General features: G+C 39.6%; 1 protein-coding gene across 1 annotated transcript in view; it reads right to left on the bottom strand.

Annotated features, from left to right (window-relative positions):
• Positions 1 to 6,855: 6,855 nt before the first annotated feature.
• The window catches only part of LOC140502778 (uncharacterized), a 56,549-nt gene continuing 36,789 nt past the window's right edge, over positions 6,856 to 26,615 (bottom strand). The window contains 1 exon segment of the mRNA XM_072606776.1: positions 6,856 to 7,941. Coding sequence (XP_072462877.1) covers positions 7,531 to 7,941 — 411 coding nt within the window. The 3' untranslated portion in view covers positions 6,856 to 7,530.

Genomic DNA, 26,615 nt, shown 5'->3' with positions numbered 1-26,615 from the left:
AAATAAGATATCAGGGCTATTTTCTTTGATAATTTCTTGAAACATGATGTCTAAGCTCTGTTTTTGATCATAGCTCTCAGGTAGTCCAATAACTTTTAAGTTAGCTCTCCTGGATCCATTTGCCAGGTCAGTTGTTTGTTCCCAGGAGATACTTCACAGTCTTTTATTTTTTGATTATTTATGTTTTGTTTCATAATTTCTTGATTACACAGAGTTATTAGTTTTCATTTGCTCTGTTCTAATTTTTAAAAAATATTTTCCTTAGTTTACTTTTCAATCTGTTTTTCCATTTGCCCCATTCTGCCTTTTAAGGCATTCTCATCATTGGCTTTTTGAACCTCTTTTGCTGTTTGGCTTAGTCTGTTTTTAAAGATGTTATTTTCTTCAACATTTTTGGGGGTTTCCTTTAGCAAGGTGGTGACCCATTTTTCATTATTTTCTTGCATCACTCTCATTTCTTTTCCCAATTATTCCTCTACTTCTCTTGTTTGATTTTCAAAATCCTTTTTGGACTTTTCTATTTCCTGGGATCAATTCCTATTTTTCTTAGAGGCTTTGGATGCAGGGACTTTGGTTTTGTTGTTTTCTTTTGGCTGTATGTTTTGATCTTTGCCATCAACAATGACATAAGAATATCTCTTCACCAAGAAAGCAAGAACCTATAGTCTGTTTCTTTTTCATGTTTGCTCGTTTTCCCAGCCAATTACTTGACTTTTGAATTTTATTAAGTGGAGGGCTCTAGAAGCAACCTCCATGTCAGCAGTGGCTGCACCTGCCCTGGGGTTAAGGGTAGACCATGGTCCCTGCTCAGCTAGGTGAGAGAGCCTTCCCACTGACCTTTGAAGCTGTCCTTAATATTTGAGGGTTGAGAAGTCTGGAATCCACAGCAGCTGCCAGCAATTCAGTCCCCTAAGGCTCTGTGCATGCTCCTGTGACCCATGCTGAGTGGTGCTCTGCTCCCAGCCTGTTGAGATAGTCCCTTGAAGATTATTTTGGCCTGATAATTTGCTTCAGTCTGTCATTTTGTGGCTTCTGCTGGTCTAGGATTTGTTTAGAGTCATTTTTTTACAGTTTTTTTGAGGGCTTTGGAGGCAGAGCTCTAGTTGGTCCTTGCTTCTACTCTGCCATCTTGATTCCATATTCCAGTTGTTGCTTTTCTAAGCTGCACTTTGCTAATGGTGTTTGCCCCCTTTCTGGCTTTTAAAGTGGATCTCTGCTTCTGGGACACAGAGGTCTCTGTCCCGTACTTCTTTTGTTGGGGACTAGGGGTCTGGTTACTGGCTTTGTGTGCCAGGGTCTCTGGTTCTGGCCTCTGGAAGCTTTTTTAATGCTGAAGCTTACCTGGGGTTGAGCTGGAGCTGGTTGGTGTGTATCTAGGGTGCTTACTTACTGCTTACTCCACCATCCTGGTGGAGGCAATGGGCATACACTAGAAGCATGTCTGATAAGAATGGGGGTTAAACAAAGATGTGTATTATCACCACTGTTATTCAATACGGTACTAGAAAAGTTAGCTTTAGCAACATAAGAAGAAAAGGAAATTGAAGGAATTATAATAGGCAAAGAAGAAAGAAAACTATCACTCTTTGCAGATGATATGATGATATACTTAGAGAATCCTGGAGAATCAAATAAAAATTGACTTGAAATAATAACCAAGTTTAGCAAAGTTGCCATATAAAAAATAAACCAATACCCTAAAGAATAACTCTAAATCATCAGTATTTCTATATAAAACTAACAAAGCCAACAGGAAGAGATAGAAAGAGAAATCCCATTTAAAATTATTGGAGACATCATAAAATATTTGGGAGTCTACATGCCTAAAGGAATTCAGGAACTCTATGAACATAATTACAAAACACTTTTCACACAAATAAAGTCAGATCTGATTAAATTAGAGAAACATCAGTTTCTCTTGGGTAGGCCAAGTAATATAATAAAAATAAAATTTCTACCTAAATTAATTTACTTATTTAGTGCCATACCAATCAAACTACTAAAAATTTATTTTATAGAGCTAGATATATATAACAAAAATAATCTACAAGAATAAAAGGTCCAAAATATATAGGCAAGTAATGAAAAAAAAAAATGCTAGGGATGGTGGCCTAGCCATACCAAATCTTAAATTGTACTATGAAACAGCAATCATCAAAATAACTTGACACTGGCTCAGAAACAGAGAGGTAGATCAGTGGAATAGGTTAGGTAAACAAGATACAGTAAGCACCAAATATAGTCATCTACTGATTGCTAAACCCAAATACCCCAGTTTCTAGGATAACAGTATTTGACAAAAACTGCTGGGAAAACTGGAAAATAGTATGACAGAAACACAATACAGACCAATGACTGGCACCAAAATAACATCCAAATTGGTACATAATTTAGATATAAAGCCTAATACTATAAACGTATTAGAAGAGAAAGGAATAGTATATGTCAGAGAACATATGAGAACAGAGGAATTTATGACCAAACAAAGATAGAGAATGTTAGGAAATGCAAAATAGATCATTTTGATTACATCAAACTGAAAGGTTTTTGCAGAAACAAAGACAACACAACCAAGATTAGGAAGGAAGCAGAAAATTGGGAAAGAATTTTTACAACTAATATATCCAATAAAGGTCTCATTTCTAAAATATATAGAGAACAAGGTCAAATTTACAAGAATATAAGTCATTTCCCAATTGATAAATGGTCAAAGGATATGAACATGCAGTTTTCAGAAGAAGAAATTAAGGCTATATAATATGTAATATATATATATAATATGTAATAATATATATAATATCATATGGAAATAATGCTCTAAATCACTATTGCTTAGAGAACTGAACATCAAAACTCTGCGATACAGCATCAGACTTATAAAATTAGCTAACATGACAAAACAGGAAAATGATAAATGTTGAACAAGATGAGGGAGAGTTGGAACACTAATTCATTGTTGGTGGAGCTATGAGCTTATCCAACTATTCTGCAGAACAATTTGGAACTATACTCAAAGGGTTATAAAAATGTGCATTCCTGTTGACCAAGACATACTGTTTCTAGGGCTGTATCCCAAAGAGATCATAAAAATGGGGAAAGGACTCACAAGTACAAAAATATTTATAGTGGCTCTTTTTGTGGTGGCCAAGGACTGGAAATTGGGAGATGCTCATCTATCAGGTAATGGCTGAATAAGTTGTGGTATATGAATGTAGTGGCTGTTACTATGTACAATGTTCTCCTGGTTCTGCTCATTTCACTCAGCATCAATTCATAGAAGTCTTTCTAGGTTTTTCTGAAGTCAGCCTGCTTATCGTTTCTTTCTTCCCCTAAATGTATTAACTTATTAGTTTTCACTTTTCAACATTCACTTCCACAATATTTAAATTTTCTTCTCCTGCCTTTACCCCTCACTCCCCAAGAGGGCATGCAATTTTATATGGGCTCTACACATACCATTAAACACACTTTCACATTAGTCATATTGCACAGACCAATTACAGTGAATGGGAGAAACCATGAGAAAAAGAAATTAAAACAAAACAAAAAAAGAAAATAATTTGCTTCACTCTGTGTTCCAGCTCCTTTTCTCTGCATATGGGTGACATTTTGTATCATTAGTCCTTTGTAAATATTTTAGGTCCTTGCATTGCTGAGAAGGGCTAAATCTATCAAAAGTTCTGTTCACTTCACTCAGCATCAGTTCATATAAGTCTTTCTAGGTTTTTCTGAAGTCTGCCTGTTCAGCATTTCTTATAGCACAACAGCGTTCCATCATGTTCAGCCATTCCCCAACTGATAGGCATCCCATCAAGTTCTAATTATTTACCCCTATGAAGGAGCTCCTGTAAATATTTTTGTGTATATATGTCCTTTTCTTTTTTGTTTTTATCTGTTTTGGGACACAGGCCTAGTAGTGGTATTGCTAATTCAAAGAGTATGCATGGCTTTAAAACCCTGTGGGCACAACTCCAAATTGCTCTACAGAATGGTGTAATCTGTTCACAACTCTGACAACAATGTATTAATGTCTCATTTTTTCCACATCCTCTCCAACGTTTGTCATTTACCTTTCCTATCTTATTAGCCAATCTAATAGAAATGAGGTAGTGTCTCAGAATTGTTTTAATGAGAACTTCTGCAATCAACAGTGAGTTAGAATTATTTTTTCAAGTTTATACACAGTTTTAATTACTTCATCTGAAAACTAATCCTATCTTTTTGTTTATTTATCATTTGGGGCATGACTCTTATTTTTATAAATTCAAGAGTTCTCTACCTGTCTGAGAAATGAAACCTTTTTTCAGAGAAATTTGCTTCAATTCCGCCCCCCCCCAGTAACTATTGGTAATTCTTCCATTTATCATATTCTCTCCTTTCACCCTGTCCATCCTCCAAGTGCTTTATTTCTTACTACTCCCCTCCCCCAATCTTCCCTCCTTTCTTTTATCCCCCTTCTCCTTATATTTTTCTGTAGAGTAAGATAAATTTCTATACCTCATTGACTGTGTATCACCAGTTACATGTAAAAACAATTTTTAACATTCATTTTAAAAACTTTGAGTTCCAAATTCTCTCCCTCCCAACTTCCCAAACCCCCTTCATTGAGAAGGCTAGCAATTAGACATTCAGTAGTGTTTCAGTGAATGTGTAGAAACTTTACTAGTTGTAGAAATGTCTTCTGAAGAAATTCTATGCTTCCAAAGGTTGTTTCCTACCTAAACCCTAATTTCAAAAAACAGACAACAAAGTAATATTTGCAATTGACCTTGAAGCACATTTGTCATTTAATATGGTACTTGCCAAGAGCCAATAGAAAAAGAACATTAAAAAGTAGTAATTAGCAATTCATTGTGACAGAATAGAGAGCAAACAAAAAAGAATTTCCTTCACCTGGAGACTTGTTAAATTCCTCTTCCATATTCCACCTTATCCATGAGTGAGCATTTTCAACATATTCTGTTAAAAAATCAGAATACAACTGTTGGTGCAGTGGACAGAATGCTGGGCCTTGAATCAGAGGACATGAATTCCAATCCCATGACAGAATCCTGCTATTCCTGTGACACTAAGGAATTCACAAGACCTGTGCTTGCCTCAGTTTTTTAAAATCTGTAAAATGGGCACCATTACAGAATCCAATTGCTAGAGTTCTTAATGAGGATAAAATGAGACAATATTTGTACACTGCAGGACACAAAGTAAGTAGCTGTGGTATAAATGCTACCTATCACTTTAGTTTGATTTTCACTGTTTCCTCCCCAGTTCTGCTCTCCCTAGACCATTACTGTTCTCAATCCTTTGATTTGCTTATTTTTTTCTTGAACTCAATATATTTCCATTCCAAAACATTGCATTCCCTGTATCAGCATTTGTTTGTAAACGAGATTCTGAGCTTTGTGAGCTCAGCAGAGACTGGCCTCTTTATATCCTGCCTTCCTTTATATCCTCATGGCTTAGCACAGTGCTTAAAACAGAAGGCACTTAATCAATACTTACTGATTCCCTGACTGGGTCCAGGGCTGACAGCAGTCCCCAGCCTCTATTCCCTGCATTCTGATCTTTCCCCAACTTGTTCAATGCACATTCAGGCCTCAGACCTCTTTCTGTCCCTTTCTCGTAGTCAATCACCTGTAAGCAGTCACCTTAGTCAGGTCTGAACCCTGATGGAACTGGAACAGAACCAGTATGGAAGATTATGGAGGCTTCTTTCTAGGCTCCTGGAGATTCTCCTGCTATGGGACACTTGTGTGTCCCTAACTTCCAGCACCCTCACCTGATGTGGTCACCTATATGTGGTCAATGTGGCCAAAGATTGTCCAGGAATCGGGACAGAGATTAGTCAGAGATTAGGAAAGGAACTTGGCTTGATGATTTATGGAAAGTTTAGCCTTGGAAGACTGCAGAAAAGGCAACAGCCATCTCTCCTCCTCCTCATGTGCAGCTAACTTTACAGGGAGAAAACATGAAACCATGCTGCCAGATCCAATACCAATTTAGGCTGTGTAATCTCAGCTGGGCCCTCAGTGAAGCAAGGCAATCCTTTGACATCTGCCTGCCTCCTGGGCCACTCGACACAACAGCTCTTCCAAAGCTTTTCACTTGTTTCTAACCGTCCATCATGGCTTGTTTCCAATCCTAACTCATTCACAACCACTGGAAAAAAACTGGACATTTACCAATGGTTTTCTTATCCTCCTAATCTCACATAAATCAGGAGTCTTCTTCTTTTTGACCCCCATGTCATTAAAACATTATTCTTCTGCTTGCTAAAGAAAACCCCCTCACACATGCAAATGATCTCACTCTACCCCCTCACCTACCTCCATATATTCCTCCTCTAGAATCTCCTTTTCCACTCTATCCCACATTAGTGACCGTTTCCCTATTACCACAAATGAAATGATTTCTCTCAAATCCCTAAAACACTCACTTGATCCATGCATCCCGATGACATGGTGTCCAATATCTGTCTTCCATTTTATGGCTAAACAGCTGGAGATGGCCATTTCCATGTGGGGTCTCCAACTCGTTTCCCTGGTTTTCTTTGAAACTCTCTTTTTTCCTTTCTTTTTTTTTCTTTCCCTCCAAACTGCCCAAGACATAGCCACCATTAGACACAAATAGGAACATCTATGCAAAATTATTCTACACATATTTCCATTTATTAATTCCTTCTGTCTATGTGGATAGCATCTTTCTTCATTTGTCTTTATAGTTAATTTGGATATTTATTAAGAGTGAAAAGAAAAAAAATTTCTCTGAATGATACCTTCCAGTTTTAGTGTTCAAGTGAAACACAAATTTTAAAATTATCAACAATCTCGAAATTGCTAAAATTCAAGGACCATTTCGTAATCATAATCCTTGACTTCTCTGCATGCTTTGACACTGTCAGTGTCCCCCTTTAATTGATATTTCCCTCTCTAGATCTGAACAACATTATTCTCTCTGTTCTACTTCTATCATATGCTATACAAGAAATCATCCCAAGAGTTCAGGCTTAGAAATGAAATGCCATGCACTCCTCATCAACTCTCACACATCAACTCCTGACACACCCATGTTCAATCTGTTGCAAAGTCTTCTTGATTCCATCTCAATATTGTCACTTTCTTGGTTCAGACCAATTTCAACCCATACCTGACACACTGTCAGAGCCTGCTGACTGGTCCATCTGCCTCCATTCTTTCCCCAGTCCAGTCAATCATCCATCTAGTTATCAAGTTCTTCTTCCTTAAGCTCTGACGTGATCATGTCACCATGTACTCAACAACCTCCAGTGCCTCCCCAGCAAAAGTGTAAAATATAAAACCCTTTCTAAGGCTGTGAAGGTACTTCATTCCCTACCCCTTACCTACTCTTCCAGTCTTCTTTCACTTTTCTGGCCTCCCCTTAGCTCCTATATATGCTAAAATCCATTTGTTTGGGCCTTTCTGTTCCAAGGACAGGACGTTCCACCTCTGGACTCTCTGGGTTTTTCTTGCCATCCCTGTTGATTAGAATGTTCTCCCTCGCTTCCCTGAACCCCTAGCTAGAGGACACCTCCCATATTAATTTATAAGGTTTCTCTTCAGTGTGAATTCTCTGAGGTTCAACAAGACTGCACTTCTGTATAGAAATCTTTTCACATTGATTACATTCACACAGTTTCTCTCCTGTGTGGATTCTCTGATGTGCAATAAGAGTTCTCTTCTCCCTAAAAGTCTTTTCACATTGATGGCATTCATAAGGTTTCTCTTCATGTTTGACAAGACTCTCCTTCCATATAAAAGTCTTTCCACAATGATAGCATTCATAAAGTTTCTCTCTAGCGTGAATCCTCTGATGTTGAAGAGCATCCTTCCATTTAAAAATCTTTCCACATTGATAACATTTATAAGGTTTCTCTACACTATGGATTCTCTGATGTGCAATAAGATACTTCCTTTCTGTAAAACCCTTTCCATGTTGTTTACAATTATAATATTTCTCTGCAGTGTGGATACTCTTAGGTGTTGTGCAGACTTCTCTCCAATTGAAGTCAGAGGGACCATCACTCATGAATCTTTGCTTGTGTGTTTCTTCCGCAGAAAGGCTTAGCTCTGCAGTATGCTCCTTATGAAAAAAAAGCCATCAATAAAACAAACATAGACGCCACATACACAGACACACACAGACACACACAGACACACCGACACACACACACACACACTTATATCCCCTTTGTTCCACAGGCAGAACAAAAACTCAGTTACTTTCTATTTCCCCAAGCAAAGAGAAACATTTTAAAAGCACAGAAACAATCGCTTGAAAATGCCCTTAGTTCACATTCCAAGAATGATTTTATTTCCAAAGAGCTTCAGGCATGAATTTCCATTGGATCCTCACTAAAACCTGTGAGACACATAGGGTCATCATTCTCTTCAAATTCCCAACTCAGACCATGAGCTCAGAATGGCTGAGTAACTTGACCCAAATCCCAGCATCTGAGACCAGAATCCAAACCCTGTGAATGGGTCTGCTCTGAGTACTTGACAAATTATCTCCACTTTCAATCCTTTCTTCATAGCTACAATGCCATTTGGAGCACATATACTAAATACTCAAATTATTTTATGGTCTAGCCTATCAGTAAACATAATATAATTTCCCTGGGGATCACTTTCAATCTGTTGCATTATCTCAGGTTACCAACACTTCATTTTGTATTTACCTGAGGCATAATGAATTGTGCTCTGACCCATTAATTTTCTCAGATACTTATTTCTTTTTAAAAAATATCTTTAAATACCTCTGGTCACTACAAAAAAATTAAAAGCTTTTTACAAAACCCAACTGAAAAAAATGCATCGATTGCCCGTGTCTGAAAATATGTCTCATAAAGGAATCTGAGTTGCTCATTCTTTTGTGCAGAAGTGGTCAGCATGCTTCACTACTGGTCCTCTTGCAACCTTTCCCTTTCAAGGTTCACAAACTCCTTCAAGGATTGAGAAAACAGTCCAAGGGATATGAGCTAACAATTTGTCAGTGGCGCCTTAAGCAGTAGATAATTGTCCAACTGAGTTACAAAGGTATTTATCTTTTGGGACATCAGGTATGGGCATGTTTCAATTTTAACAGAGGTCTTTTTGCAGTGATTCCAAACTATCATGATCAGGAATACACAGCTTTTGGGAGTCATGCAGTGAGAACCTCAAACTCTGACTGCTTCTGACTGTGTGCAACATATTCTTTCAGATTCTCAACTTGACATCAAATTGTTTCCAATCTTCTAGGAAGGTTAGACATTCGTGTGCAAGTGGTCACGGGCATGCAAAGACCCTTTTTGGATGTCTGTCACTGCATTGGAGTCATCCTCTCCTTCTTGGTCTACTGCATTGTAATCACCTCATTAAACCTGAAATCACCTGATCAAGACCTTACTTGGGTTTACATTCTTGCACCAGTGAGGGCAAGCTTTTGGAAAACCATCATCACCAGGCAGAATTTCCATCACTTGCAAACTTGTCAAATTTGCCTTCCATTTTCCACCTTATCCATGAGTGAGCATTTTCAACACATTCTATTAAAAAAGCAGAATACAACTGGTAATACAGTGGATAGCATGCAGGGCCTTGAATCAGGAAGACCTGAATTCCAGTTCCACCTCATAAACTTGTTAGTCCTGTGACCCTAGGGAAGTCACAAGGCCTACGTTTGACTCAGTTTACTTTTAATCTGTAAAATGGGTATAATAATAGAATCCAATTGCTAGGCTTCTTATGAGGATAAAATGAGACAATATTTGTGCACCGAATGACACACAGTAGCTGCTGTATAAATGGTACCTATTACTTTCACTTGATTTTGTCTGTTTCCTTCCCAATCCTGCTCTCCTTCTTAAATTCCCTTATTTCTTTGTGGAACTAAATGTATTTCCATTCCAAAACACTCTGTTTTTCCTCTGTCAGTATTTGTTTGTAAACTAGAATCTGAGCTCTGAGAGCGGAGAGACTGTCTTTTGCCTTCCTTTGTATCCTCATGGCTTAGCACAGTGCGCAAAACAGAAAGCATATAATCAATGTTTATTGATTCCCTGCCTGGGCCCAGGGTGGACAGCAGTTCCCAGCCTCTACCTCTGCTCCCTGCATTCTGGTCTCTCCCCTACTTGTTGAATACATGTTCAGACCTCAGTCCTGTTTCTGTCCCTTTCTTGTACTCAATCACCTTTAAGTAGTTACCTTGGTCAAGTTCTAACCATGCTGGAACTGGACTGGAACCAATGTCAATGATCACGGAGTCTTCTTTCTAGAGTTTTGAAGGTCTCCTGCTATAGGACACCTGTGGGTTTCTACTTCCTGCTCCCTAAACTTATGTAGTGGCCACCAACAGGAATGTGGCCAAAGACTGTCCAAGAATGGGGACAGAGATTAGCCACAGAGATTAGGAACGGGACTTGGTTTGATGATTTAGGAAAATTTAGCCTTGGAAGACTCCTGAGTAAGACAGCAGCCATCTCTCTTCCTCCTCATGTGCAGCTAAATGTACAGAGAGAAAATCACAAAACCATGCTGCCAAATACCAATTTAGGCTGTGTAATTTCAGCAGGGCCCTAACTAGAGCAAGGCAATCCTTTGTAATCTCCCTGACTCCCTGTGTCTCTCTTCACAACAGCTCTTTCAAATCTTTTCACTCATCCTCAAGCCACTAATATGGCTTCCTTATACCACCCTCCCAACCACTGAAAAATAAAAAAACTAGACATTTGTCAAAGGCTATCTTATCCTCCTCATCTCACATAAATCAGGTGTCTTCTTCCTCATTTTGACTCCCATATCATGTGGAAACATTATTCTTCTGCTTACTAAAGAAAATTCCCTCACACGTGCAAATCATCGCACCATACCCCCTTATCTACCTCCACATATTCCTCTTCTAGAATCTCCTTTTTCCACTCTAGCCCATATTAGTGACCTTTTCCCTATTACTACAAACACAATGACTTCTCTCAAATCCTTAAAACACTCATAAGACCCATGCATCCCTATGAGATGGGGTCCAATATCTTCCTTCCACTTTATGGCTAAACAGCTAGATATGGCCACTTTCATTCGGTGTCTCCAACTCCTTTCCTTGGCTTCCCTTGAAACTCTCTTTTTTCCTCTTTTTTATTCTACCCCTCAACACTGCCCAGGACATGGCCACCGTTAGATACAAATAGGTACATCTATGCAAAATTATTCCAGATATATTTCCATTTATCAGTTCTTTCTGTCTGTGGATAGCATATTTCTTTGTTTGTCTTTAGACAAACATTTGAGCATTTATAACAGTCAAAAGAAAAAAAGATTTATGCATTCCACTTCCCAATTTTATTAAGTGAAACACATCTTTGAAAAATTATTAATCTAACCCTAAATTGCTAAGATTTAATGGACATTTCTTAATCCTAATCCTTCCTGACTTCTCTCCAGGATCTGACACTGTCAGGCTGCCCCTTTTTTGATCCCCTATGTCTAGATTTTAATGACGTTACTTTCTCCTGGTTCTACTTCTACCACATCCAAAAGGAAACTCATTCTCTTTCCTCCAACCCTACCATCTTTTACCATTCCTAATGCTATGCAAAGGCATCCTTCCAACAGTCCAGACTCAGAAGTGAAATGCCATGCACTCCTTATCAACTGTCACACTTTCACACGCCTGATGCCCATCTTCAATCAGTTCCAAAGTCCTATTGATTCCACTTTGGTGACATCATTCTACAGATCTTGTTCTGTCTCAATATTGTCACTTTCTTGGTTCAGACCCCAATCACCCTACACCTGACACAGTGTTAGAGTCTGCTAGTTGGTCCAGCTGCCTCAATTCTCCTCTCAGTCCAGTCAATCCTCCAACCAGTTACCAAGTTCATCTTCCTTAAGCTCTGATCTGACCATGCCACCGTGAACTCCACAGTCTCCCATGGCTCCCCAGCAAAAGTATGAAATGTGAAACCCATTGTTGGACTTTGAAAGCCCTTCATAACCTACCCCTCTCCTACTCTTCCAGTCTTCTTTCTCCCTTCTGCCCTCCCCCACCCCATATATGGCCCAATTTGGGGGGCCTCCTTTCTCTATTCCAGGGACAGACCTTCCACCTCTGCACTCTGTGGGTTTTTGTTGCCATCCCTGTTGCCTAGAATGTTCTCCCTGGCTTCCCTGAATCCCCAACTAGAGTCTACCTCCCACAACAAGCCTTTCCCAGTCCTTCTGAAATATAGGGCCTTCCCTCTCTAGACCAGCTCCAATTTCTCCTGTCCACAGTGGGATTCTACATAGCTGTTGTTGTGCTCTCTGATCCACCAGACTGTGAGCTCCATGGGAGCAGGGGATGTCTCTTGAATTATTTTCTCAATACTTTGTATGGGGTCTAGAACAGAGGAGGCACTTAGAAATTTGTTAACTTGGAGAAAGTCTAGGAAACAGTTTATATAGGAGAGCCTAATCACTTTTTGCATGTTCGTGTCCCTAAATTCCAAACAATGAGTTTTGTGTGGATCATAGATTTATACCTAGAAGGAAAGTGAAAGGCCATGGAGTCCAAAACCCTCTCATTACAGAGGGAGAAACTGAGGCTTAGTGGTTCATTGACTGATCCATGAAGCCACTGCTGAGAATCTCTGAAAAAAATTCCAGGTCAGGCCTTCCTGCTCCCAAATTGAGCACTTGCATCACCACAACACAAAGCAGCCTCTTGTAATCCCACATCCAGTACACCAGCTTTCATCTCACTCACCTGGACAGCAGCTCCTCAGGCCTTCTTGCTCCAGCATCCATGGTGCTTCCCTTTGCTCAAAATAAGAGATCACATCTTCTCTGGGAACTGGCAGCCCTGGGCATGGGGAGTCAGGGATGAGCATGGAAAGAAACTTGGCATTCAGTTCTCCTTAGGGAAACGCATTCAGACCCAGAGTTGCTCCATTTTGAGATCCACTCCATTAAGTTCACATACCTGAGTCTCTTCTCCCCCTTTAGTGCTTGTCATGTAAGTAACCCAAAACAGAATGTACCACATTATCCTGTTGTAGAACCTGTTCTGAGAAAGAGCCAGACCTCTGCCACCCCCATCCTGTAAAGTTCCATTCTTGTTGAGACTCCTAATTAAAAAAACTGAATTTGAATTAATGAAATTACATGCAATTAATTTATATTAATTTTATAAATTTAATAATAAACAAATGAATAAAATAAGGTGGAAAAACTAAATATATAAATTACATAAACATAATTAATCATTAATAGAACAGTTAAATAAAAATTAAATTCTACAAAGGCTTATTGTGCAAGACCGACCTGAAGTCCCAGAAACAGAAGCCTTGACCAATCACAATTCACACTGCCTCTGTATGCTTTTTCTCTCTCCCTGAAACCTATAGAAACCTCATGTACTGCTCATTTGGGGCATTTTTGCCTGATAAGGTGAGATTCTCCTGCTGGCAAACTCAATGAACCCAAGGTGGCCCACATTCCATTTCTTGCCCAGTCTGCTATTCCTGGCAAAGCCAGGGACATGTAAGCAAGGATCCCAGGGTGGTTCCCAGGACTCCTGAAGGACAATCTCAGAGCATTTCTTTTCTGAGCTTTGGGGAGAGGTGAGGGGGAAGGTCATAGAATCAGGCTGCAATCAGAAAATTTGGTCTTGGTGTGTCTTCTTCATACGAGGATGGACTCATGGCACACTTTCCATACTCTAGAATTGACAGGCAGCTGATGGTGCACTGGGGAGTGCCCTGGGCTTAGAGTAATGCATGCCAGAATCTAAATCCAGCCTCAGATAGTTACTAGCTGTGTGCCACAGGAGAAGTCACATAACCTCCATTTGCCCCAGTTTCCTCAACTACCAAATGGGGAGAATAATATCCTCTAACTTGGAAGATTATTGCGAAGATGAAGTGACATAACATTGTAAGGAAGGCCCTGGGTCCAGTACCTGGTAAACAGTAGGTGAAAAGAAATCCTTACTCCCTTCCCTTCCCTTCCCTTCCCACCATCTCTTCTGGAATTTGAGGGCAATAGGAAAGCAGATGAAGGACAAACTCACTAATGGAGGGATAAGTAGAAGCCTTGGGTTACAAACTGATGCTCGGTAAGAAGAATATTCTGGATCCTCAACCCATCCCAGAGAGGATGGGCTTGTAAGGAGAAGTCACCTGAGCAGCTTTCAGAGACTTGGCAGACACAATTCCTGTCCAGGTGGAGGTCAGACCAAATGACCCTGAAGTTAGTTCCGTGTCTCAGATCCTTCCACACTAATTTGAAGCTGGCTAGTGGTGGCAAGAGGCAGCTTCAGGAGCAACCAGGAAACTTCAGGTTCCTGTCCCACAAAGCAAAGACTTTCTAGAGGAAAAATGCTTTTTAGCATGATGTTTTCAGCTATGTTGTCAAATGCTTTCAATGAGAATGAACACAGCATCAATGTCAACTAATGAACTGATGGTAAGTGCTTCACTTTCAAAAAGCTACAAGCCAAGACCAAAGTGGAGGGAGTGCTGGTGCATGATTTTGTGTTTGCAGATGATTGTGAACTCAGTGCAGCCTCTGAAGCTGAGAGTCAACAAAGTATGTATGAATTCTTTGCTGCCTGTGCTAATTTTGGCCTAATAATTAACACCAAGAAAACATAGGTGCTCCATCAGCCACTACCACATCATGCATACATGAAACCATCAGTGACAACAAATGGAGAAATTCTGAATGCTGTGGATTAATTCACTTACCTTGGTAGTGTACTTTCCAGGGATGTACATATTGACAATAAGGTTGATGCATGCATTGCCAGAGCTAGCTCAGTGTTTGGGAGGCTCCAAAGAAAAGTTTGGGAGAGAAGAGGTATTAGGCTGACTACCAAACTGAAGGTCTGCAGAGCCATTGTGTTGACCTCATTGTTGTATGCCTGAGAAACATGGACAGTCTATCAGTGCCATGCCAGGAAACACAATCGCTTCCATTTGAACTATCTTAGGAAGATTCTGAGGATCACCTGGCAGGATGAGGTACCAGACACTGAAGTCCTTGCTGGAGCTGAACTGCCAAGCACTCAAACTATGCTTCAGAAAGTGCAACTCCAATGGGCTGGCCATATTGTTGAAATGCAAAATGTACACTTGCCAAAGAGACCATTTTATGGAGAACTCATACGGGGAGGCGATCACACGGTGGTTAGAAGAAGTGATACAAGGTCACTCTCAAGGTCTCTCTCAAGAATTTTGGATTTGACTGTGCAACATGGGAGACACTGGCACAGGACCACTCAGCATGGTGTGCCCACATCAGAAAGGGTGCTGTGCTCTATGAGCAAAACAGAATTGAGACAGCACAAAGTAAACATAGGATGTGCAAATTTGGAGTATCTACCCCAAATATTCACATGGACTATCTCTGCCCAACCTGTGGTAGAGCATTCTCAGCTCATATTGGTCTGATAAGCCACAGTAGGACACACTGAAATTTCACTTTAGCATTGTAATGTCATTTTGGTCCTCTTTGAAGATGAAAGACAACAACCAACCAAGAGGAAACACCAGGCAACAGGACAGGAGACCAGTACTGTTCTGTCTAATAACTGATAAATGCTCCAAACCTTGCACACATTCCTTTGATTGCAGACTCAGGGTTACCAGAGGAAGTGGCCTTACCCAGGGAGAGCAGATTCCAGGCATTCTCCAGCATGACCCCCCTGTACAGCTCCTTTTGAACATGGTCCAAGAGATCCCACTCCTCCTGGATGAATTCCACAGCCACGTCCTTGAATGTCACCAACCCCTAAATCATTAAAAGTCATAGAATGTAGAGTTGAAGGAAATTCCAGATTTTAATAGTCTCACCCTCATTGACTTATAGAACAACACTAAAGCACAGAGAAGGGATTTGCCCAAAGGTCATGCCCTTTATGAGAATCAAAGTTAACTCCTAAAACCACAGTCATTAAGAACCCAATTGAATTTTGAGAAAAGCTTTTTTTTCTATGATCAGTAGTAGGTGGATCTTTGGGGGAGACTGAGAGAGAGTGATGGGAACTGTCTTCTTCATCAGAACTGATATGTGATATATTCTTTTTTAAAATATTCTCTTTATTATCTCTTATGTGCATATCCGTCTTAAACTCTAGAATTCATTTATTTCCTTTCTATATTTACATACATATATAAAACAATGACAGAATCGATTCTAACCCTAATCCTAATCCTAAATGCATTTCCTGTTTTTTCTCCCTCTCACTGCATACCTCTAGGGCTAATAGGGTGAGAGGGAGAAAAAACAGGAAAGAAAAATTTTCATGATAACTTTATTGTATATTTGGAGGGAATAGGAAGTTGTACATGGTAGATTTTCAGTTTCATGAGCAATCATCTTTTTAATTGTATTCCTTTTTTTATTTTTTATTTTTATTTATTTAACTTTTAACATTCATTTGCATAAAATTTTGGGTTCCAAATTTTCTCCCCTTTTGTCCTCTCCCCCCACCCCAAAACACCGAGCATTCTAATTGCCCCTATCACCAATCTGCTCTCTCTTCTATCATCCCTCTCTGCCCTTGTCTCCATCTTCTCTTTTGTCCTGGAGGGCCAAATAACTTTCTATACCCCTTTACCTGTGTTTCTTATTTCCTAGTAGCAAGAACAGCACTCGAGAGTTGTTCCTAAAACTTTGAGTTCCAACTTCTCTTCCTCCCTCCCTCTCCACCCCTTTCCTTTGGAAGGCAAGCAATTCAATATAGGCCAAATCTGTGTAGTTTTGCAAATGACTTCCATAATAGTCGTGTTGTATAAGACTAACTATATTTCCTTCCATCCTATCCTGTTCCCCATTACTTCTATTCTCTCTTTTGATCCTGTCCCTCCCCATGAGTGTTGACCTCAAATTGCTCCCTCCTCTCCATGCCCTTCCTTCCATCATCCCCCCCACCCTGCTTATCCCCCACTTTCCTGTATTGTAAGGTAGGTTTTCATACCAAAATGCATGTGCATTTTATTCCTTCCTTTAGTCGAATGTGATGAGAGTAAACCATGTTTTTCTCTCACCTCCCCTCTTTTTCCCTCCACTAATAAGTCATTTGCTTGCCTCTTTTATAAGAGATAATTTGCCCCATTCCATTTCTCCCTTTCTCTTCCCAATATATTTCTCTCTCACTGCTTGATTTCATTTTTTAAAGATATGATCCCATCCTCTTCAATTCACTCTGTGCACTCTGTCTCTATGTGTGTGTGCGTGTGTGCATGTGTGTGTGTGTAATCCCCCCAGTACCCAGATACTGAAAAGTTTCAAGAGTTACAAATATTGTCTTTCCATGTAGGAATGTAAACAGTTCAACTTTAGTAAGTCCCTTGTGACTTCTCTTTGCTGTTTACCTTTTCATGCTTCTCTTCATTCTTGTGTTTGAAAGTCAAATTTTCTTTTCAGCTCTGGTCTTTTCATCAAGAATGCTTGAAAATCCTCTATTTCATTGAAAGACCAATTTTTCTCCTGAAGTATTATACTCAATTTTGCTGGGTAGGTGATTCTTGGTTTTAGTCCTAGTTCCTTTGACTTCTGGAATATCCTATTCCATGCCCTTCAATTCCTTAATGTAGAAGCTGCTAGATCTTGTGTTATCCTGATTGTATTTCCACAATACTTGAATTATTTCTTTCTAGCTGCTTGCAATATTTTCTCCTTGACCTGGGAACTCTGGAATTTGGCCACAATGTTCCTAGGAATTTCTCTTTTTGGATCTCTTTCAGGCAGTGATCTATGGATTCCTTGAATACTTATTTTGCCCTCTGGTTCTAGAATCTCAGGGCAGCTTTCCTTGATAATTTCATGAAAGATGATGTCTAGGCTCTTTTTTGGATCATGGCTTTCAGGTAGTCCCATAATTTTTAAATTGTCTCTCCTGGATCTATTTTCTAGGTCAGTTGTTTTTCCCATGAGATATTTCACATTCTCTTCCATTTTTTCATTCTTTTGGTTTTGTTTTGTGATTTCTTGGTTTCTGATAAAGTCATTGGCCTCCATCTGTTCCATTCTAATTTTGAAAGAACTATTTTCTTCAGTGAGCTTTTGAACCTCCTTTTCCATTTGGCTAATTCTGGTTTTTAAAGCATTCTTCTCGTCATTGGCTTTTTGAACCTCTTTTGCCAATTGTTAGCCTATTTTTCAAAGTGTTATTTTCTTCAGCATTTTTTTGGGTCTTCTTTAGCAGGGTGTTTACTGTTTTTCATGCTTTACTTGCATATCTCTCATTTCTCTTCCCAGTTTTTCCTCCACCTCTCTAACTTGATTTTCAAAATCCTTTTTGAGGTCTTCCATGGCCTGAGCCCATTGAGTGGGCTGGGATACAGAAGCCTTGACTTCTGTGTCTTTCCTTGCTGGTAAGCATTGTTCTTCCTCATCAGAAAGGAAGGGAGGAAATACCTGTTCACCAAGAAAGTAACCTTCTATAGTCTTATTTTTTTTCCCTTTTCTGGGCATTTTCCCAGCCAGTGACTTGACCTCTGAATATTCTCTTCATACCCACTTCGCCTCCAGATCCACCCAGCCAGTGCTTGGGGTCTGAGATTCAAATGCTGCTTCCCAGCCTCAGGGCTTCAGCAGGGGGGGGGGGGGGGTGCTATTCAGTGTGAGATTAAGTTCAGGTGCTCAGACTGGGGCAGGGCCGCCACAGGGGGCTCAGTTCCCTCAGGGGGTTTATGCAGAGACCTTCAACAATGGATCCAGGCTCCTGCCTGCTTGGGGAGCCCCAGTCTGCTCCCGCCTCCACTGCTGTCTCCCGAGGGGGCCTGAGTTATGGGGGCACCTCACTTCCCTCTTGGCAAGCCGAGAAGACCCTCTCACCAACCTTTGGGGCCCATGGGTGGAGGGACCCGTGTGGCCACTGGAGATTCCATCCCTGAAGCCTGCTCGGATCTGCTCCTCTCGGTGCGCATGGCCAAGGCAGGGCTGGGCTGGGCTCCGGGTCTGCAGTGCCAGGGACCTTTCGCATCACGTCTCTCTGGAACAGAAATCTTGTCTGCTCTGTTGTACTGTGGCTTCTGCTGCTCCAGAATTTGTTGGGAGTTCTTTTTTACAGATATTTTATGGGCTGTGGGTTCGGAGCTAGTGTATGTGTGTCTTTCTACTCCGCCATCTTGGCTCCGCCCCCCTTTAATTGTATTCTTATAGAAATATGTGTTTTGCCCCCCGAATTAAAATTAAAATAATTTTTTTCAAAAAAGATACAACACAGTTTCTAATCCTAAGGAGTTCACAGTATAGTGCAATCAGCCAGAGGGAAATAATTTAAATATTATGGAACCACAGTCAGGATTTTGCAGGACCTTGCAGTTTCTACATTAAAAGGTGAGAGGGCATGGAATATGATATTCCATTAGGCAAAAGAGCTTGCATTACAACAAAGGATCGGCTACACAGTGAAATTGAGCATAATCTTTCAGGGGAGAAGATGGACACTTGATGAAATAGGGCACTGCCAAACATTTCTGATGAAAAGATCAGAGCTTAACAGAAAGTTAAATCTTCAAATCTAAAAAACAACAACATGGTATTATTAAGTGCAAACTGTTTACATCCATACAAGGGAAGATGACACTTGTAAACCTTGAGAATTGTATTGTTATGACACCATTTAAAAGAGGTATACATGGATAAAAACTGTGGGTATAAGTTGACTTTGATGTGATGAAAAATAATCTAACTAAGTGGTGAAAAATGAAGAGGCATAAAAGGCAAATTATATCACATGAAAACTCACAAAAACCTATTACAGTAGAGAGAAAGAAGGGAGGGAGATGAACATGATTTGAGCCTTATTCTCATCAGATTTGACTCAAAGAGGGAATAATATAATCAATCAGTTATAGAAATCTAACTTACCCTTTAGGAAGTAGGAGGGGAAAAGGGAAAAAGAGGGAGAGGGTAGATAGAAGAGAGGGAAGAAGTAGTAAGGGTAAAGGGGAAGAAAAGGGAGGGGGCTGATAGAAGTGAGAAAATACTGGGGGCAGTAGAGATGGAAAGCAAAACTCTAGTGTGGAAGGAAAGGGAGAAAGGAAAGAGAAAGGCATAAATGGGGGGGGGGGGGAAGAAATAGGATGGAGAGAAAGACACAGAGAGTAATCAATACTGTGAAAGCGAATGGGATAAACTCTGCCATAAAACAGAAGCAGATAGCAAAGTGGATTAAGAACCAGGCTCCTACAATATGTTGTTTACAAGAAATACACTTAAAGCAGAGGGATACACACAGAGTAAAGGTAAAATGCTGGAGCAGAATATATTATGCTTCTACTGAAGTAAAAAGAAAAAAAGCAGGGGTAGCTATCCTGATCTCAGAGAAGGCAAAAGCAAAAGGAGACCTAATTAAAAGAGATAAGGAAGGAAAGTATATCCTACTAAAAGGTACCATAGAAAATGAAGTAATATGATTACTAAATATATATGTACCACATGGTATAGAATTCAAATTTTTAGAGGACAAATTAAGGGAGTTTCAGAAAGAAATGGATAACAAAACTATACTAGTGGGGGCCTTCAACCTTCTCCTCTCAGATCTAGATAAGTTGAACCAAAAATAGACAAGAAAGACGTTAAGGAGTTGACTGGAATTTTAGAAAGGGTAGATATGGCTGACCTCTGGAGAAAATTGGATGGAGACAGAAAGGAGTATTGCTTTTTCTCAGTGTTACATGTCACCTACACAAAAATTGACCACATACTACGGCATAAAAAATTCAATCCAATACAGAAAGACAGAAATATTAAATGCAACCTTTTCAGACCATGATGCAATAAAAATTACATGCAATAATGGGCCACAGAAATATAGACTAAAAACTCATCAGAAACTATATGACCTAATCCTAAAGAATAAATGGTCAAACAACAAATCATAGAAACAATAACTACCTCCTTAGAGAATTAAAATAAGACAACATACCAAAACTTAACAGTAGCAACAAAAGCAGTTCTCAGGGGAAGTGCTCTGTCCACAACACCAGTGCAGGAGTCAGGAGGACCTGAGTTCAAATCTCACCTCAGACACTTGACACTCACTAGCTGTGTGACCTTGGGCAAGTCACTTAATCCCAACTGCCTCATCGTGGGTCATCTCCAGTCATCCTGATGAATATCTGGTCACTGGATTCAGATGACTCTGGAGGAGAAGTGAGGCTGGTGACCTGCACAGCCCTTACTCACTCAAAACAAAGTCAAGTGCAAGTCATGTCATTATTTCTCTGATGGCATAGTCTTCTTCGGTAATGAAGGAGGAACACACACATAACTCTAAATGCTTACATGAATGAAATAGAGAAAGAAGAGATCAATGAATTGGGCATGTGACTAAAAATGCAAGAAAAAGAACAAATTAAAAATCCCCAATTAAATACCAGATTAGAAATTCTGAAAACCAAAGGTGAGATTAATAACATTGAAATTAAGAAAAGTATTGAACTAATAAGACTGAGAGTTGGTTTTATGAAAAAGTCAATAAAATGTATACAACTTTGGTTAATTTGATTTTCAAAAAAAAGAAAGAAGAAAACCAAATGACCAGCATCAAAAGTGAAAAAGGAAATTGACCACCATTGAAGAGGTAATCACAACAATAAGTAGGAGCTATTTTGTCCTACTGTATGCTAATATATTTGACAATTTAAATGAAATGGATGAATATTTGCAAAAATATCAATTTCCCAGATTAATGGAAGAAAAAATAAAATATTTAAATAACCCCATTTCAGAAAAAGTTATTGAACAAATTCTCAATGAATTCCATAGGAAAAACTCTCCAGGGCCAGGTGGATTTACTAGCAAATTATATCAAACATTTAATGAAAATTCCAATACTATATAAACTATTTTGGAAAATAGGTGAAGAAGGAGTGTTACCAAAATCTTTTTGTGATACAAATATGTTGATGATACCTAAACTGGGAAGAGCCAAAACAGAGAAAGAAAATTATGGATCAGTTTCCCTAATGAACATAGATGGAAATATTAAAAAAAATATTAGCAAAGAGATTACAACAAGTTATCTCAAGGATAATGTACTATGATAATCAGGTAGGATGTATACCAAGAATGCAGGGCTGGTTCAATGTTAGGAATATCAGCATGATTGATGACATGAAGAACAAAACTGACAGAAACCACATGATTATTTTAATAAATGCAGATAACATTTTTTGACAAAAGATAACTATTCCCATGAAAAACATTAGAGTGCACAGGAATAAATGGAGTCTACCTTAAAATGATAGGTAGCATCCATCTGAAACCATCCACAAACATTCTATCCAATGGAGATAAGCTAGAAACATTTCCAGTAAGAATGGGGTTAAACATGGATGTCTATTATCACCACTGCTCTTCAATATGGTACTAGAACTGTTAGATTTAACAATAAGAGAAGAAAAAGAAATTGAAGGAATTAGAATAGGCAAAAAAAAAAAAAGCTATCACTCTTTACAGATGATATGATGGTATACTTAGAGAATCCTGGAGAATCAAATAGAAATCACCTTGAAATAATAAACACGTTTAGCAAAGTTGCAGGATATAAACTAAACCAATACAAATCATCAGCATTGTTACATAATACTAAAAAAGTCCCACACCAAGAGACAGAAAGAGAAACTCCATTTAAAGTTACTGTAGAGCTAAGATATTTGGGAACCTATCCTCCAAAACAAACTGAGGAACTATATGAACACAATTACAAAACATCTTTCACACAAATAAAGTCAGATCTAAGAAATGGGGAAAATATCAATTGCTCATGGATTGGCTGAGATAATATAATAAAAATGGTAATTCTATGAAGATTAGTTTACTTATTCAGTGCCATACCAATAAAACTACCAAAAAATTATTTTCTAGAGCTAGAAAAAACAATAACAAAATTCATTTGGAAGAATAAAAAGTCCAGAATATCAAGGGAATTAATGAAAAGAAATGCAACGAAAGGTGGCCCAGCTGTACAATATCTGAAATTGTGTTATAAAACAAAAATCATCAAAACTACTTGGTACTGGTTGAGAAATAGAGTGGTGAATCAGTGGAACAGATTAGGTACACAAGACACAGTAGTCAATGCTGATATTAATCTACTGTTTGATAAACACAAAGACTCCACCATTTGGGATAAGAACTCATTTTTATCAAAAACTGCTGGGAAAATAGCATCGCAGAAACTAGGCATAGAACAGCATCTTATACGTTATACCAAGATAAAGTCAAAATGAGTACATGATTTTGATATAAAAACTGATACTATAAGCAAACTAGGAGAACATGGAATAGTTTATCTAGCAGATCTATGGAGAAGGGAAGAAATTATGACCAAACAATACGTGGAGAACATTATGAAATGCAAAATGGATGGTTTTGATTACATTAAATTGAAAAGTTTTTGCACAAACAAAGCCAATGCAACCAAGATTAGAAGGGAAGCAGAAAGCTGGGAAACAATTTCTAAAACCAGTGTCTCTAATAAAAGCCTCTTTTCTAAATATTTAGAAAAGAGGTTAATTTATAAGAACACAAGGTATTCCCAAATTGATCAATGGTCAAAGGATATAAACCGGCAGTTTTCAGAGAAAGAAATTAAAGCTATCTATAATTCACAAAAACTGCTCTATATAACTATTGATTAGAGAAATGCAAATCCAAATGCTTCAGAGATACCACATCACACCTATCAGACTGGCTAACTTGAAAAGACAGGAAAATGATAACTATTGGAAAAAATGTGGGGGAACTGGAAGATCAATGCATTATTGGTAGGGTTGTGAACTGATCCAACCATTCTGGAGAGTAATTTGGAACTATGTGCAAAGGGCTATAAAATTGTGAACCCCCTTTTATCCAACCATACTACTTCTAGGTATGTATCCTAACAAGATCATTAAAATGGGAAAAGGTAAATTCTAGAGCAGCAGAAGCCCCAAACGACAGAGTGAAAGATATTTCCAAAGAAAGGCAGCATGGCAGGCTGACTGGAAAGGTCTATTGCACCAGGCTCAGAGCAGAGCACAGCCCAGCCTTTGCCATACTGTGTGGCAGGGTCAGGACTGGAGCAGGCTGGGGTGAGGAATCCTGGGCAGCAGCTGCGGTTCCCAGATTCCTCAACCCACTAACACCAGAGATAGTTTCAAAGGTCAATGAGGAAGCTCTTTCACCTAGGTGAGAAGGGAGCAGGGTTCTGTCCTAGCCCTGGCCCCAGGCAGCTGCTGCATCCATTTTTGGAGCCTGGGGGAATCAAGTGGATGATCTGAGTCTCAGCCCTGAGTGGCAGCCTGAGGTGAGGTGGAACACTGGCATGATGGAGCTGGACGTGGTTGTGGAGAGGGAACCCTACTCACAGATCCTGGGCAGAAAAACCTGTGGTTGCTTCCAGACCAGAGTGCAGGCCAGGAGAGGAGTAAACTCCTCTCCCTTGATTGTGGCACTTTGGAGGAACTGAGAACTTACCAGTCCCTAGAGTATACCCTCCACTTGACAAAGGGCTCAAAAGCCAAGTAACTGGCTGGGAAAATGCCAAAAAGAAAGGGGGAAAATATGACTATAGAAGGTTACTTTCTTGGTGAACAGGTGTTTTCCTCCATCCTTTCAGATGAGGAAGAACAAAGCATACCATTACAGGAAGACATCAGAGCCAAGGCTTCTTCATCCAGAACCTCCAAAATAAATTTGCAAAGGTCTCAGGCCATGGAAGAGCTAAAAAGAAATTTTGAAAATCAAGTAAGAGAGGTGGAGGAAAAATTGGGAACAGAAATTAGAGTGATGCAGGAAAATCACGAAAAGCAAGTCAACAGCTTGCTGAAGGAGACTCAAAAAATACTGAAGAAAATAACACCCTTAAAAACAGACTAACCCAAATGGCAAAAGAAGTCCAAAAAGCCAATGAGGAGGAAAATGTTTTGAAAAGCAGAATTAGCCAAATGGAAAAGGAGGTTCAAAAACTCACTGAAGAAAATAGTTCTTTAAAAATTAGAATAGAGCAGATGGAAGCCAGTGACTTTATGAGAAACCAAGAAATTACAAAACAAAACTAAAAGAATGAAAAAAATTGAAGACAATATGAAATATCTCATTGGAAAAATGACTGACATGGACAATAGATCCAGGAGAGACAATTTAAAAATTATGGGGTTACCTGAAAGCCATGATCAAAAAAAGAGCCTAGACATCATCTTTCATGAAATTATCAAGGAAAAATGCCCTGATTTTCTAAAACTAGAGGGTAAAATAAATATTAAAAGAATCTACTTTAGCCATTTTTTGCCCCCAGACCTTAAAGTGTTCCCCCATCATGGTCAATGACTAATTAAGCCCAAGGTGTGGGAGCGATTGAAACCATTAATTACTCAAGGCCCTGACTCAGACCAGACTAAAGCTTTGGAGACTTTGAAAACTAAACCTAATCTAGAAAAGCCTTTCACTCTGATGAAAGGAGAGGACAGGTTTTGGGGATCTTAACCCATTCCTTAGGATCTGACCCAGGGCCAGTGGATGTTTGTATTTACTCCAAATATGCTTTACTTGGTCTACAAACCCATGGAGCAATGTGGAAGGAAAGGAGATGTCTGACAGCAAAGAACCCTCTCTCAAACGTGTCCTTCTAGGTTTGGGCCTCACCATTGTCATCTTTAATTCCAACTGGAGAAATTGTCTTTTCTCTACACTCGTTTTGTGTATGTTTAGTCTGGGTTTGCCTAACCTCCACAGTGGAAGACACCAACTTCCAGAGGATTCCTCAGGCTACTTATCCTTTGAACAAGACCAATGGAGGCAGGGACAGCTCTATGCCCCTTGCCAGCAGGATGCAGTTTCAGTAGCCAAGATCTTCACCCCTTACCCCAAAAGAATTTGGGTCCCATGTGTTTGAGGGGGGAAATGATGGGGTACAGATTCTGGGAACCTCCTTGAATCTTTCCACTTAATCTGGCTTTTCATACCCAAGTCTGTTACCCTTAACCTAGCCTAGCCCTCCATTATTGGTTACCTCAGGATTACCCCACCTGCTCCCCACTCCAGCCCTCCATTGTCTGATACTCCCAATCACCTCCTGTTGTTTCCAAACTTGATTACCTCACTAGTTACCCCAGTCCCATCAAGCTTTTCCACAGTCTTTCTCACTATAAGTTCCATCTTACCTCCATGAAGGTGCTCAGATTCAATCCAGCTCTGATTCTATCCAGCTGAGATTCTATCTAAGCATCACAAATACTTAGGCTTCTTAAGATTCAACCTAAAATGGCAAGTCTTTAGTAAAGTTTGTTTTACTTTGGCTGAAAGAAAGATTGAGTTGAGTTCATTTGGTAAGAAGCAGAATGTCTGTATTTTGGGGTCCCGAGCACACCCCTACCCCTGACCTCACCAGTAGGGTCTTGGAGGCAAGACCATCTAACATAGCTCATGGAGGGAGGTCAGAGACACTGGAGGGACAGAAGGGACCGAGGGGGACACTGAGCCTGGGGAAGCAGGATGACTTTGTCCTGAGATCTCACTAGGAGCTGGGGAGGACTGTTGGGATGCTCTGATAAGGTTTAGGCTTGGAATCCCTAAAGGGAAACTGGAGACAGGGAGCCACATGCCTGGGATCTAATAGGCAAGCAGCCCCAGAGCCATGGGTGC

This window comes from Notamacropus eugenii, chromosome 4 (genome assembly GCF_028372415.1).
Source record: "Notamacropus eugenii isolate mMacEug1 chromosome 4, mMacEug1.pri_v2, whole genome shotgun sequence".
NCBI classification, from domain to species: Eukaryota; Metazoa; Chordata; class Mammalia; order Diprotodontia; family Macropodidae; genus Notamacropus; species Notamacropus eugenii.
Note: the sequence above shows the minus strand (reverse complement) of the source record. Positions and strands in the feature narration are given on the sequence as shown.